General features: G+C 39.6%; 1 protein-coding gene across 4 annotated transcripts in view; it reads left to right on the plus strand.

Moving 5' to 3' along the window:
• NCOA1 (nuclear receptor coactivator 1) overlaps positions 1–15107 on the plus strand; it is a gene marked incomplete at both ends in the record, with an annotated part of 97813 nt that overhangs the window by 22813 nt on the left and 59893 nt on the right. For all 4 annotated transcript variants that reach the window (XM_080710966.1, XM_080710964.1, XM_080710965.1 and 1 more), the window contains 4 exons: positions 881–1058; positions 7389–7568; positions 8866–8961; positions 12117–12257. In XM_080710966.1, the coding sequence (XP_080567092.1) occupies positions 881–1058; positions 7389–7568; positions 8866–8961; positions 12117–12257 (595 nt within the window). The remainder of the gene's footprint in view (positions 1–880; positions 1059–7388; positions 7569–8865; positions 8962–12116; positions 12258–15107) is intronic.

Raw genomic sequence — 15107 nt, forward strand, 5'->3', positions numbered from 1 at the left:
GCATGTTACAAATAGATGAGGCGATTCCCAGAAGTTCTGACATTTTTCCTACACCCCTGCAGATAGTACATGCCCAGGGGAATGCATACATCTCTTTTTGGAGAGCCCAGGGTCCAGCTGAGCTCACAGGAGGCCCCTGAGATTAGTTTCTACCATGAGCTTGCCTTGTACCGTGCTCTCCTCTTTCTGTTGTGTCCGTCCTCGGTCCTCTTTCCCGCCTCTCCTATGCCTTTCATAAGTGAAGTCGGGCTCTGTAAGGAACCTTTCACGGCCTTCACCAGTCCCAGTGTAAGCATCCTTCCCTAGGTCACGGAGCATTCTTTGGATGGCTCTTATCATCGGTATTGTTTGTGTCTCTCTCCTCCACTACCATAATCCCTTAAGGGCAGAGAATAAGTATTAACTACACAGTTTAGAGATTTTTATGACTGACTGACTCCTACCATAAAATTACCTACCTACCTACCTACCTTCCTTCCTTCCTTCCTTCCTTCCGTCCATCCTTCCTCCTTCCCTCCCTCCCTTCCTTTCTCCCTTCTTCCTGCAGGGGTCTCACTGAATTGCCCAAGCTGGCCTTCACTTCTTCCTGCCTTAGCCACCAGATTAGCTGAGATTTTAAGCACCTGCCACCAAGCCCATCTCAACATTTATTTCTAAGGAGTAGTGACACCACATTCATTCATGCCTACATGAAGCTTCAGCATACAGTCTCTTTGAAAATTCTGGCTTCTCCACAGAGAATCTTCTGTTGATCAATTCTCCCTTTAACTTGACGTATATTTGTGAACTTTTAAAATAGAGAAGTGTATATGTTTACTTTTGTCTTTTAAAACTTCTCAACATCTTAATTCTTTTTCTTTTCTTTTTCTTGACTTTACAGGCTTTGGATGGATTTTTCTTTGTTGTAAACTGTGAAGGAAGAATTGTATTTGTTTCAGAGAATGTGACCAGCTACTTGGGTTACAATCAGGAGGAATTAATGAATACCAGCGTCTACAGCATACTGCATGTGGGGGATCACGCAGAATTTGTCAAGAATCTGCTACCAAAATCACTAGGTAGAAAGAAATTCATTTTGCAAAAGAATACTAACTCTCTGTACTGTTTTTTTTCATCATATATGATGTGATAGTTATTGATAATATGGGATCATTATCAAATTGAGAGTACATAGTATTTGAATGTATACTGTTATAATATGAAATAACACACATTTTAAGTTTTTAATACAGTTTTAGCTCCCGATCTCTCACGTAGACATCGTCATTGTCTTCCCCTGGATTGTTCTGTGATCTAGTGGTGGTAGCGGGAGCCAGAGCAGTTAGTTGCCACAGCCACAAGAAGGTTCTGCTTAAAATTCACTTAGTTTTCTTTGGTCATGTCTAAGAAAGAAAGATATATATATCCCTTCTCACTATCCTGCTCAAAGAAAAAAGAAAAGAAAGAAGAAAGGTGAGGAAGGAAAGAAGGAAGGACGGATGGACGGTCGGTCCATCCATACTATATTAAAAAACTATATTAAAAACTTAAAATGGATGTTTTGGAATGTGACTGCTTCAGCCCATAGTGCCAAGTGTAATTGGATGGTTTGTCCTCTGCCAAGGAGCCCAGCTGAGAGGGCGGATGGGTTGGTCTACAGCTATCCCATTCATGAAGCCATGTGCCTTGGAGCAGGCTGGGTCTTTTGTGTTAAAGGAACTTTTTCTGATTTCCGAGGACATAAATGGACTAACAGCAGTCCTTTGTTTACTCCTGGAATTTCCAGGCTTCTGCTAAGGCTTTTCAGCACTGACGTTCCAGCTACTCCTAGTGACTGGATGCCTATGTCTCCCTCTGAGTGGGGGTGTTTCATAGGGTTCATTTTATTGACAAACAGGAATTATTTTCATATTTAATTTCTTATTCCATTCCACTTCAGATTTTTTATTCCTATTTTCTCCATCCTTTCTTTGTTTAGTGACTCTGAAATAATCACACAGCTAAACTGATCATACAACAATTTTTGTTGTTGTTTTGTTTTGTTTTGTTTTGCGATACTGGGGATGGAATCCAGGGGCACTCTATCTCTGAGCTACACCCAGTCCTATTATTATACTTTATTTTGAAACAGGGTCTCACTGAGTTGCAAAGGGCTTCACTAAGTAGCTGAGGCTGTCCGCAAACCACAGTCCTCCTGTCTCAGCCTGCTGAATGCTGGGATGACAAGTGTGCGCCACCACGCCTGGCTCCTACAACAGTTTTCGCACAGATATGATCAAATCAACTGAGTGGTAGACTCCCATCATTTAGTATGGGAACTGAGGCAGGTGGTTAGGAAAGTCAAGCAATTTAAGGTTCCCACATGGCAGTAAGTAATCCTTAGACTTCTTCCCTGGTCCTGGATTCTAGATTTCTTTTGTTCTGTCCCTCCACAGATTTTAAGGACTACCTACATACGGACTTAGCTGAGGTATTGCACTTTGACTTTGAATTTAAAAAAAAAATGCTGATGTATGCCGTGATCCCAGCATTTGGGAGGCTGAGACAGGAGGATCCGGGTTTGTGGACAGCCTCAGCTAGTTAGGCCCTTTCCAACTCAGTGAGATCCTGTTTCAAAAATAAAGAATAAAAAATAGGGCTGGGGGTGTCGCTCGGAGGTAGAATGCCCCTGGGTTCCATCCCAAGTACCATTAAAAAAAAAAATTAAGAAAAACTAACTTAGGTGTTTATTAAGCTTACCAACTTGCCTGGCTGGGAGAAGAACTGAGGTTACAGAAAACAAGGCTGAGCTATCTTCTGCCCCCTGGAGAAGGGGCTTATCGTTTGTGGAAGGGCCAGGACAGTACTCCTTCCCATCATGGCTGCTACAGATCTGTGACTGTTCAGGCTGTCACTGGTTACGGGCAGGAGGTAAATTATGGAGGCGGAGGCATGGCTTTATTAATATGTGGTGATGCTGTCCCTGGCCACTTAACAGGACCGTCCTCCAGTGGCCTGACAATTCATCAGTGCCTTCTCTGAGCAGCCTCCTTCCACAACAGGGAGGCATGTGAGGCTTTTGCCGCTACGGTACCTTTCTCTCACGCACCCAAAGAATGAAGAGCAGAAGTGTGACAGTAGTACTGTGGCGCAGCCTTTGCTGTCTCTACAAGAGTCGACAGCACAGACAGGGCCAGCTCGGTAGTGAGCGCGGGATCACCTTGGCTGGCAGTGGTGCTTGATCACCCAGAAGAAACCAACGAGATGGTCCTGTCCGAAGAACAGAGCCCAGGACACCAGCCCAGAAGTGCCAGCAGCTTCCTTCCTCCAGGATACTGCCAAGAAGCACTGGGAAGAAAACACATTATACCTACAGGAAAACATCCATTACCAAAAGAGTTGGGTTATTAGAAAATCCAAGAGATAAAGTAAAAATCACTTCATATGTGTTATATTATCAGCCTCCTGTGGGGGGAAAATCAATGTTCGGAAATTTTTAAGGAATAAATTTGAAGAAAGAAATTAAGATCATTATATATATGTACATGTGTGTGTGTGTGTGTGTGTGTGTGTGTGTGTGTGTGTTCACTTTAGATACATGTATCCCTTGTATACATAATTCAAAAGATTGTATTTGTTTGTTACCAGGGGCAAATTTTGAAGGAAAAAAGTTAAAAGCCAAACTTTGTTTTTCTTTTGATACTGGGGCTTGACCCAGTACCACTGAACAACAAATATCCCCAGCCACCGTCGTCGTCATCATCGCTGCTGCTGCTGTTATCATTATCATCGTTTATTTTGTGACGAGTCTCGCTGAGTTACAGCAGCTAGCCTAGAGTTTGTGACCCTCCTGCCTCAGCCTCCCAAACCATTTGGATTACAGGGCTAAGCCAGTAAACCTCGCAAACACCAAACTTTAAAAAAATGCCTTGGAAGTTACTGATTTAGAAGATTTCACAATCTTCTAAAATCCACACTTTTTAAACATAACATTTATAAAGAATAAAACAGCAAGCCAGACATTTGGCGCGTGTCCTTTTTATTCAAAAGGACCTAGCCGGGCATGGTGTCACGAACACTTGTGATCCTAGTACTTAGAGGCTGAGACAGGAGGATCTCAAGTTTGAGGCTAGCCTCAGCTACTTAGTGACTAGGCCCTCCACAATTTAGTGAGACCCTGTTTCAAAAATAAAGAATAAAAAATAGGGCTGAGGATGTAGCTAGGAGATAGAATGCTCCTACGTTCAATCTTCAGTACCATGTACACAAAAAAGACCTTTATCAGTCATTTAAAATGACTTGACTATGTTATCACTGGTTTTTAACATTAGCATGTCTCCTCTGAAAGAGGAATCATGGGATGAGTTAGAGAAAATAATTGTGAAAAGATGAGGTAAGCTGCTTTTAGCAGGATAATGTCCCCTCCACAGCAGTGCTGGGTTTTGTCAGAGTTCATCCCTCTAGTCAGAGCTGTCCTTTTATCTCCCTTCCCCAGGGAACACAGAGCCCTGTAACTCGTGCTCATGGCTCTTTTCACAAGAGCATAGCTCAGTTCTCAACTGTTAAAAAGAGATTTAGGTTCCTAAAGTTATAAGCTCTGTCATAGTAAGTTAATTGGATATTAGGATAACTTAAAATAAGTCTACATAATATTATGAAATACAGGGATCTAAAAAAACTAAAATATTTACCCACATATATTGAAGGGGTCTGTATATTTAGAATGTATCTTGCTATTATTACAATTATTATTGCATTAAGCAGATATGATAGATGACATGTAAAAACATTAGTTGCTGTAGTTATCGTGATTTTTTTTTTTTACTTCTCAAAAATATTCCTACAATTTTGGTATGATATGACAATTAATGAAATTAAACTTCAAGAAAACCCCTTCTCCACTGGGTATGATGGCACACACTTGTAATCCCAGTACTTGGGAGGCTGAGACATGAGGATTGCAGGTTCATGGACAGCCTCAGCTACTTAGTGAGGCCCTCTGCAACTTAGTGAGAACCTGTTTCAAAATAAAGGATAAAAATTAGGGCTGGGGTGTAGCTTGGAGGTAGACTACCCCTGGGTTCAATCCCTAGTGCCACAAAAACAAACAAGAAACAAGAAAACAAAAAGACAAAACCGTTTTCTCCTCCTCGTTACGCTCTTTCTCTCTGGGCCCCTTCTACTACCCTGGGATTCTTAGCCTCCCTTCTGCCCCTTTTTCTTTTCTCTACCCTGTCTGCCCGCCCTTCCTTTTTTTCCTTCCTTCCTTCCTTCCTTCCTTCCTTCCTTCCTTCCTTCCTTCCTTCCTTCCTTCTCTAGGGATTAAACCCAGGGGCATTCTACCTCTGAGCCACACCCCAACCCTGTTTTCTTTTTATTTGGAAACAGGATCTTGCTAGGTTGAGAGTCTCACTATTTTGCTGAGACTGTCCTCAACCTGTGATCCTCCTATCTCAGCCTCCCAGATACCGGGATTACAAGCATGTGCCACCACACCTGGCTAACCCTTTTACCTCAGCTGAGTAAAATTTGATATTTAGCTGAAATTTTTCTAGCAATATTTGGCAATTAGCTTTCTTTGCAAATATGTTTAGTAAGTTGAAACTATCCAGTATAACTGAAGAAATGAGGGTAGACATTCAAACCAAGTGATAAAAACTGAATTACTTTTTATCATAGGATCTTACTTTAGTTGGAGACTACACCTAAGAATTAGAGAACTTAACCCAATTTATTTGATACATGAGAGCTCTCAAAAATGAATGTGTTAATTTCTAGATTAATTTTATACACACATGCCTCTCTCCTCCCACTCTTTAGCCTGTACATGTTTCATAGGTGGGAGCAAAAGGCCCTGGCCAGAAATCCCATACAAGTAAACCAGACATGCATATTAAATGTCATCCATACCTTTTCATTGTCTCCATGCTCCCCCAATGGAAAGAACCCTTACTTCTTCATTGGAAAGAGTGGTATTTATAGTAACTGGGACCTGAAATGATTATTTCTATAACAATCACTAGTTTGGTATTTGAATTATAGTATCAACACTTCTTGGGTGTTATAGAATTTTAGAGTGTAAATGACTTTAGAATCTGTGTAGAGGATTAGTTTTTTTTTTTTTTTTTTTTTTTTTTTTTTTTTGTGTGTGTGGTACTGGGGTTCCTGGAAGCCCTTCTACCTCCGGGCTACACTCCCAGACCTATTTTTACATTTTTTGGAAACAGGGTCTCCTAAGCCAGCGCTCGCGGCTGGCTTCAAACCTGCAGGATCCTCCTGTCTCTGCCTCCCAAGCGCGGGGATTACAAGCGTGCGCCACCACACCCGGCGGATTAGTTTATTTTTAAAGATGAAGCAACTGGCAATCAGAGATTAAGTGACATAGACTGTCCACCCAGCAGACCCCGAGGCTCCTCAGCCAGCACAGGGGCGTGTCCCTGCTTTCCTCTGAAGTTACAGAGAGAGAGATGGGGAAAAAAGGAAGTTGCTCAAGGGTGACTGTACCTCAAGAAAACATTTGGGAATGGTGAAAGAAAAGCCTTAAAATGTTTCTGACCAGCTAGGAGCAACCTAGCAAATTACCTTTTATCATAGCAAGACCTCATTTCAAAAATTAAAGGGCTCTGGATGTGGCTCGGAGGTTGCTTGCCCCTGGATTCAAACCCCAGCACCAATAGATAAGTAAATTAAATAAAGAAAGAAAGAGAGAAATTCTCTGACCGCCTCTAGACCTTCATCGTCTGAAAATGATGCTCCGACTGGAAATCATGACCTTCCACACAGTGAATATTACTTGAAGTGCACAGACATCATTTTTATAACTGAAATTAATTCTCTTACACTGAGTCAAGTAATATTTTAGCAATCTTTTTAATATAACTTATGATTAGGTACTATATTCAAAGCATTACAGCATATGAACTATGGTAATTAATAAAGCACAAGAAAAATGATTATAAGAAATGAATGTGCTCTCAACCTAAGTTTTTTTTTTTTTTTTTTGAGTGAAAGATTCCTTGGAGAAACTTTGCATCTTCTCCCCAAAAAGGGGCAAACAGGGCCTGTTCTTAGGATCTGTGATGGCCACGCCCTGCCCTTAATAACGTAGCTATAGCTCTGAATCGTTTTCTCATTGCCAAGGTATTACTGAAAACAAACAGAAAAGCTCATTAACTGCTATAAAATTCTGAGCAAAATAGTAATTTTTTCTTTTTTCTGTTTTGTGAATTGAGTATTTGTGAGGAAATCCTATGTATTTAATAAGGAAGAAAAGTATCCTATTGTCTCAGGATATTGTTAGCTCTCAAGACATCTATCTTTTCATCTGAGTATCTAATTAGCCAGATGGCCTGAAGTATGTCTTTTATTTCTTTGGAGTTTACACTTTTTCACCTTACTCACAAGCACATTTATCAATTTTTCTTCCCCAGTAAATGGAGTTCCTTGGCCTCAAGAGGCAACACGCCGAAATAGCCATACTTTTAACTGCAGGATGCTCATTCACCCTCCAGAGGAGCCAGGTGCCGAGAGCCAGGAAGCTTGCCAGCGGTATGAAGTAATGCAGTGCTTCACTGTGTCACAGCCAAAGTCGATTCAAGAGGACGGAGAGGGTAAAGAACAGTCATTTTAAAGTGTTTGCTTTTTCTGTGACTTGAAGGAACAGGGAGGGAATTAATTATAAACTGCCTTTTTCAGATAGCATTTTCAGTTAGTATATTCTTATAGCAATTCATGTATTTTGTATTACCTTAAAAAACCCAAATTACTAACATCTAGAATCTCCCTTTAATATGCCCCCAAGTTTTCAACTTTAAGCTGGCATTCCCACTGAAATGTCAAATAATTCAAACCAACTTGCTCTCTAGCAATGAGAGATGTAACTAACTGCTGTCAGTTGGAAGTGGACCAGGCTCAGCAGGCTGTTGAACAGCTCTGATTTTTAGGAAGTTTCAAGTTTAGAATGTAGGGAATATTAGAAGATAGAGTTGACATTTTTCAGGCTATGCAAGGTACTTTGTAAGGAGAAAGCTTATGAACAGATGAAAACGTAGCTGAAGCTCTGACATGAACATGTTATTAGCATGGACCTAATATGTGACTGGACAATTCTCCCACGTGCACTTAGATTGGAACTGAAGTAAGGACGAGAGCGGGCAGTAAGCAAGAAGCTGGTCAGTGTGTAGCAGATCTCACCAGGAAATGGGGATCACAATCAACTGGGAACGTTTCACAAAATACACATACCACGTCTTACACGAGTAGCTGTGTGACACTGTATAGCACCCTCAAAACAAAATTTGGGAATGGAATTTCAAAAAAATATATCCTAAAAACAGCCATCTGTCAAGAACAAAATAATACTATTTCAGAAGGAAAGGTTGTTTTCATATATGATAATTATCAACATGGTAATTATCAGAATAATTTTTTAGCCTTTAAATATTGATAACTAAAGGAAATTGACCACAAAACTATACTTTAAGAACATTATGTATTTTTAGGGGACTGTGGGTATAGTTCAGCAGAAGAGCATGGGCTTAGTATGTGCAAGGTCTGGAGTTTTAATTCACAGTATGGAGAAAGAAAACAGCAAGACCTGGTGCCACTTCAGTCTAACAAAACACTAGCATGTCGTCATCCAAGTACATGAAATGTATCCGTCTCATAGTTTATGTAAGAGCATTTAGTGGGAGGAAATATTTTATTCTAACTTTCTTCTACCTCGAGCTGCCTGGTTTTGGTTGCCAGCAATGTTTTTCTAATATACTATTTGATCAGAGTGAGTTCAATATTGCATTAAATTGCCTGGCATGTATTGTTTTTATAAGAACCTTTATTGGCAAGTGATGGGGACAAGTCACTGCCTCTGTCCTCCTTCCTTAAGTTTTCTCTTCTTGTTTTGGGCAGATTTCCAGTCATGTTTGATTTGTATCGCACGGCGATTACCTCGGCCTCCAGCTATTACAAATGTTGAATCCTTTATGACCAAGCAAGATACTACAGGTACTCACTATAAAGTTCAGAATGTTCTAGGGGTATTAATAATGTGGCTCTGTCCTTAAAATTAGTTGTATCCAGAATGCTGTATCTTTCTGTTTTGTGATGTTGAGCCTTTGCTTGTAGTTGTCTACAAATAGTAGGCTTGACATTGTGCATTTTAAATGCTATAATTGCTGTCATGGTCAGGGAGCCAGGGAAAACAATTTTTAACTATTTTTATATCTGTATTTTATTATAAATTATTTTTATAATCATGGAAGAAAATGTCAAAAGAAACTGAGCAGCTATAGGCATGTAAATAGGTATACATTACATAAATACATATACAAATGGACATCAATATGGTGATTTTAATATTATGCCTAAATGGACTTGGCTTTTTCCTTTTTTTTTTTAAGTGTGTTCAACATGTACTGATTGAGTCTCTACAAGAAGCTGTGTCAATATGTGTTGATGGCTCAGGATGTGTAGAGTTGAGCAAAAATCGATGACATAATTACATATGTGAAATAGTTTTTGATGAAAAGCGTGAGATAGTGCAAAGGAGGATGTATGTTAAAATTAGTGGCCTAAAGAGCCTTTCGAGGCTGCTCCTGAGCCATTGTATGGCCATTGCTGCTCACCCAGCGGGTGACACGGTGCCAGCCACCCAGAGCCTGAGTGTGGGAGGGGCAGTGAGCGAGGGTCTTTGCAGAGCGAGCGCTCCTGTTGAGGAAACAGCTTTAGAGCCCTGTGGCCAGCAGAGCAGGAGTGTCCGAAGAGCTCATATGAGGCCCACAGAGCTACAAAGAGTGATGGTGAGAGTGCCTGAAAATGAGGCCTTCCCTTCAAAGGTGACTCCAGATCAGAAGTACAAATTACTGTTGTTTCTCACAGTTGCTAAGGATTGTTTACTTCTGTCTTCACATTAACACATCAGTTGTCTATGCTTTTACATCATAGTGACATCTGTCTCACTCACCTCTCTACTTTTAAAAGAGAGGTAGATACTAGGGATAAGTGCTTGAGCAAACAGACTTTAAAAAGCACTTCTTGTAATCCTGGTACTTGGGAGGCTAAGACAGGAGGATCGCAGGTTCACAGCCAGCCTCAGCAACTTGTGAGGCCCTTCACAACTTAGTGAGACCCTGTTTCAAAATAAGGAATAAAATAGGGCTGGAGGTTTAACTTGAAGGTACATACCCCTGGATTTCATCCCCAGTACTACAAAAAAAAAAAAAAGCACTTCTATTGAATTATATTCTTTGTTACAGTTCAGTTTTAATGAGCATTTTTACTTTTATCATTCTTTTTATGATCTTATTTTATTCTAATGAATTTTTTAGCCCGAGAAATCTAATATTCTTGTGTTCTATGCTTGGTTCTTACATTTTAAAAGATGAACTCCCAGCTGCTCTTCCTAAAGAGTGGGTGGGGATAAATTAGCACAAATTAATAGAAAGCTGTAAGGAGACTGTCTAGAAGCTTGGAGAGACAGCTCCTGAGAATAATCATTATCAGTTTCCATACCTGTCTTCATTCCCTTTTTGAGTCTACCATGATTTATGTTTTGTTCCATTTTCTACCACTAATGACACTAGAAAATTTTAATAAACCCTTATTGAAAACAAATATTTTATATGGAGGAAAAATAGAGCTCACTGAAAAAGGAAACTGATCTTTTTGTGTCAGTAACTGGTTACTATAAAAAGAAAACAAGTAAGGGCTTTGTGAGATAGCACACTGGAAACCTGTTGGAAAGGGAGGCTGTCAGGCAGCAGAATAAACATAGGAAGTGAAAGAAGCCTAAAAGTTGGGAGGATCATTTAGGAGCAGTTAACATTAGCTTTTCCTCATATTTACATAAATTAAGTCCTAAGTTGTTTTCTTCTAAAGGAGAATGCATTTTCCCATAGGAACAATGTTAATACTAGTAGTTTTGTTTTTTACCAAAGACCCAGCACTAAAATTTCAACTCTGTCTGATAATATATATAAAAGTATATATAAAAAATATATATAAAATATAAAATATAAATATATAAATATATATATAAAAGTATATATAAAAATATATAAAAGTACACTGGGCTTGGTGGCACATGCTTGTAATCCCAGCATTTGGGAGGCTGAAACCGGAGGATTGCAATTCGTGGACAGCCTCAACTACTTAGTGAGACCCTCCGCAACTTAGTGAGACCCTGTTTCAAAATTAAAGAATAAAAAATAGGGCTGGGGGTGTAGCTCGGAGGTAGAATACCCCTTGTAGCTCGGAGGTAGAATACCCCTGGGTTCTATCCCCAGACCTGCAATAAATAAACAAACAAACGTAACCATGATCATTTAAAGTTAAAAAAATAACCTCTGGGTCATAAAATAATTGTAGACCTAGAGGGAACATCAGAGACCACAGGATCCAGCTGACTTGTTTTATGAATGAGGGAATGAATGGTAACTGAATGCCAAGATTGGAAATCTTTACCCCTAATTTAGAACTCTTCCTTTGTAGTACATTGCCATCTACCACACGGCATAATTAAAAGAACCATCATTGTGCTGCCTACACTCATACAAAGATACAAGAGAAATATAAAATATGTTTAAAATATAAAAGTAGCATTTTATTATATCATAGAATATAATAACCCGTGGTATAGACACATAATGGGATTTACTCAACCATGAAGAACAAAATTATGTCGATTGCAGAAAAATTGATGGAACTAGAGAAGATGATGCTGAGATCAGCCAGTTTCCAAAAGTCTTAGGTCATGTGTTTTCTCTCATAGGGGGAGCTAGAGAGAAAATAAGGAAACACAAGGGACTTTGGATAAACAGGCGATAGACCAATAGAACCGTAGAAGTGGATTGGGAGAGGGAGGTGGGGAGGGAGAAAAGGAGGACTACGGAAGGAGACATTCAAAACTGCTGTGTCCATATGTATGAATTACAGACCTGTAGAGGGTGGTGGGGAGCCGGAGGCAATGCCCGTGCTGTGTGCGTGTGTGCGTGTGTGCGTGTGTGTGTCATTGTGAGCCTCGATGTGGTGTACAATGACAGCACTAATACAAATACTTTATAAAGTGGAGATGACATTCCTGAGATGCAGTTGTTAGTTTTAAAGCATGGATGATTTGTATCAAAGGCTACCATAAATGTAAACTTTCATTCTTTATGTAGGTAAAATCATCTCTATCGATACCAGTTCCCTAAGAGCCGCTGGCAGAACTGGCTGGGAAGATTTAGTGAGGAAATGCATTTATGCTTTTTTTCAACCTCAGGGCAGAGAGCCATCTTATGCCAGACAACTGTTTCAAGAAGGTAAAGTTTCTCTTGATTATTTTCATTAACCTTGCTCTTTCTTAATATTGAATCGTTTGGGTAGAACTTTTGGCTTGATAAGTATTTTCTCCAAATTACAGTTTTTATAAGAATTGGTTTTAGGAAAGGAAGAAATGGGTAAGCAAAGTAACTCATGAGTGGATCCTGAAATTTGGGATGCACATTCTAAGGACCGGATGTCATGTGGTGGTCACTCGCTCATCCATCCATCCATTCATCAGAAGACATGTATCAAGTTCCTAACCTGCATAGACACTGCATACATAAGGCATTAGGGATACTGTGGTCATTAAGGAGCTCAGAACATATTAGGAAAATATATGACAGCTCTAAACCGCAATGTGATATGGACTATAATAGAGGTGAAACCAAAGCAGAAAAATTACTCCTGACTTGGAGAACTGAGTATGAATTCAGATAGAAAGTGATGTTTTTGTTTCACTACTGAAGATCATTCCCAGCAGAATAATCAAGTCAGAAGCTCGAGGTGCTGCAGAGATCAGTGTCGTGCACATTAGCTTCTGACTGTTAGAGAACCTGTATCTCCTGACTCAGGTTCATGTTCCATGTCTAAAACTATGTCTGGTGAAATTATTAACCGCCAAAGAGCTACTGAATCTTAAAAAGTTTTGGGGAGTAGAAAACAAGTATATTCCCTGCCCTTAAGGAATTAGCAGTAGTATAGAATTGAAAGAAAATTATTTGAGAATTAAGGTCAGAAAGTTTACAGAAATTCAGAACGAAGGGATTTTGATGTACTTCTAAAATATTATCATCTACTTATGGTGGCTTAATAACATCCCTTTTCTAACATAATTTATTCTGTAATCCTTAATTAGATAACATCTTTCACTGACAATTCCTGAAAAACAATTTTTTCATCTTGTTCTCACTCTTTTTAATTTTAACATTTTCCCCAGATTTCCCAGATTTCTTCAATTTACAGATAATTTTTTCATGAAGGATTTTTTCCATTTCAGGTCAACAGCTTCCTAGTAGAATGTGGAGGAAGTAATGTGATTTTTTTTTTCTGGAGGCCATCTATATAAATCTCATAGGCCTCATTACTTTTTGTTGAGCTGCCCTATAGACGTAATCTCCAGTGAGCACCTTTCTAAGTCATGCCTCCCTCGAGCTTATATTTCACCAGGTAGAATCAAGAAACGATAGTTTTTAAGAATACCCCAGGCAATCCCAAAATGCAGGCAGATTTGGAAACCATTAGTAATAAGTAACCAAAGCCACACCCTAGGGGCCCCTTTGTGGTTTCCTCTACCCAGAGTAACAGCTTACTTTTGCCTAGGTTTGGGACTTGGACCACTTGCTTCCTGAAGTACTAATGTCATATATAGGTCTCTTTGATTTTTGCCCTAACACTATTAAGTTGGGCCTTCCAAGGCTTTACTTAGAGAACTTTATTTTATTTGCCTGTAATTTATATACATTTCCTCCAAGACAAAGTACGTCTCAATTATTGTTTTACCATCCCAAAGACTAGGCTCCCACAGATGCAATTGAGACATAGCTCAAGGTATCTGTTTGTAAACCATTAGAACTCTCTGTAAAATTGATTAAAGTATAACACATAATTAATCTGTCATTAATGCATAAAATGAAATAACTTAGAGGAAAATGTAAAGAAATATAGTATAAATCAATGCCTCTTACCCGTTGTGCATTTCTTAATGTCCTCTCCTACTTTCTTAGAAAAAAAATCTTCAATAGAAGTGACTTGTCTTTTTCTTAGAATTAAGATGTCCAGTGTTCACATGACTCTGATTCTAGTGTTTTAGAATTGATGAATATCCTTCACAGAGCATGTCCTTTTCTGGTATTTTCTATTCAGCAGTATCTCGCCTGGTAAGAGAAATGTGGTTCATGAAACACTCATCTCAGAATTACTCGTTAAGATATTGACCTACAGCCAGTTCTGTAATCTTAGTTCTTAGGAGGCCGAGACAGGAATATCGCACGTTCGCAGCCAGATACTTAGGCCCTCCACAACTTAGTAAGACCCTGTTTCAAAAAATAAAGAATAGCTGGATGTGGTGGCGCATGCTTGTAATCCCAGCATTTGGGAAGCTGAGACAAGAGGATCGCAGTTCACAAACACCCTCAGCTACTTAGGCCCTTTCCAACTCAGTGAGACCCTGTTTCAAAATAAAGAGTCAAAAATAGGGCTGGGGGTGTAGCTTGGAGGTAGAATGCCCCTGGGTTCCATCCCCAGTATAATAATAATAATAATAATAATAATAATAATAATAATAATAATAAAAATAGGGCTGGATGTAGCTGGGAGGTAGAATGCCCCTTTGTTCAATCCCCAGTACCTCACACAAAAGATAATGGAGAGAAATATAATTTGCTTTTTCAGTTTTTCTTCTGTCTCTTCCACTTCAGGACAGTGGGAGGTGAATGAGACCCTCCTATTAGAATGGCTCTTAACAGAAAGAAAAAAGTTAAGTCCCAGAGAGGGTATAGAGAAAAGGAAATCCTAGCACACTGTTGGTGGGAACATAAATGAGTACACCCACAAGGGAGCACAGTATGAAGGTTCCTTAAAAAGTTAAAAATACAGCTGGGCGTGGTGGTGCACGCTTGTAATCCCCGCGCTTGGGAGGCTGAGACAAGAGGATCGCGCAGGTTCGAAGCCAGCCTCAGCTACTCAGTGAGGCTCTAAGCAATTTAGTGAGACCCTGTTTCCAAATAAAATATAAAATGGGTCTGGAGTATAGCCCGGAAGTAAAAAGCCTCTGGTTTCCACCCCCCAGTACCACCAAAAAAAATAAAAATAAAAATAAGTTAAAAATAAGCTGGGCGTGGTGGCGC

This window comes from Muscardinus avellanarius (genome assembly GCF_963383645.1).
Source record: "Muscardinus avellanarius genome assembly, chromosome: 15".
NCBI classification, from domain to species: domain Eukaryota; kingdom Metazoa; phylum Chordata; class Mammalia; order Rodentia; family Gliridae; genus Muscardinus; species Muscardinus avellanarius.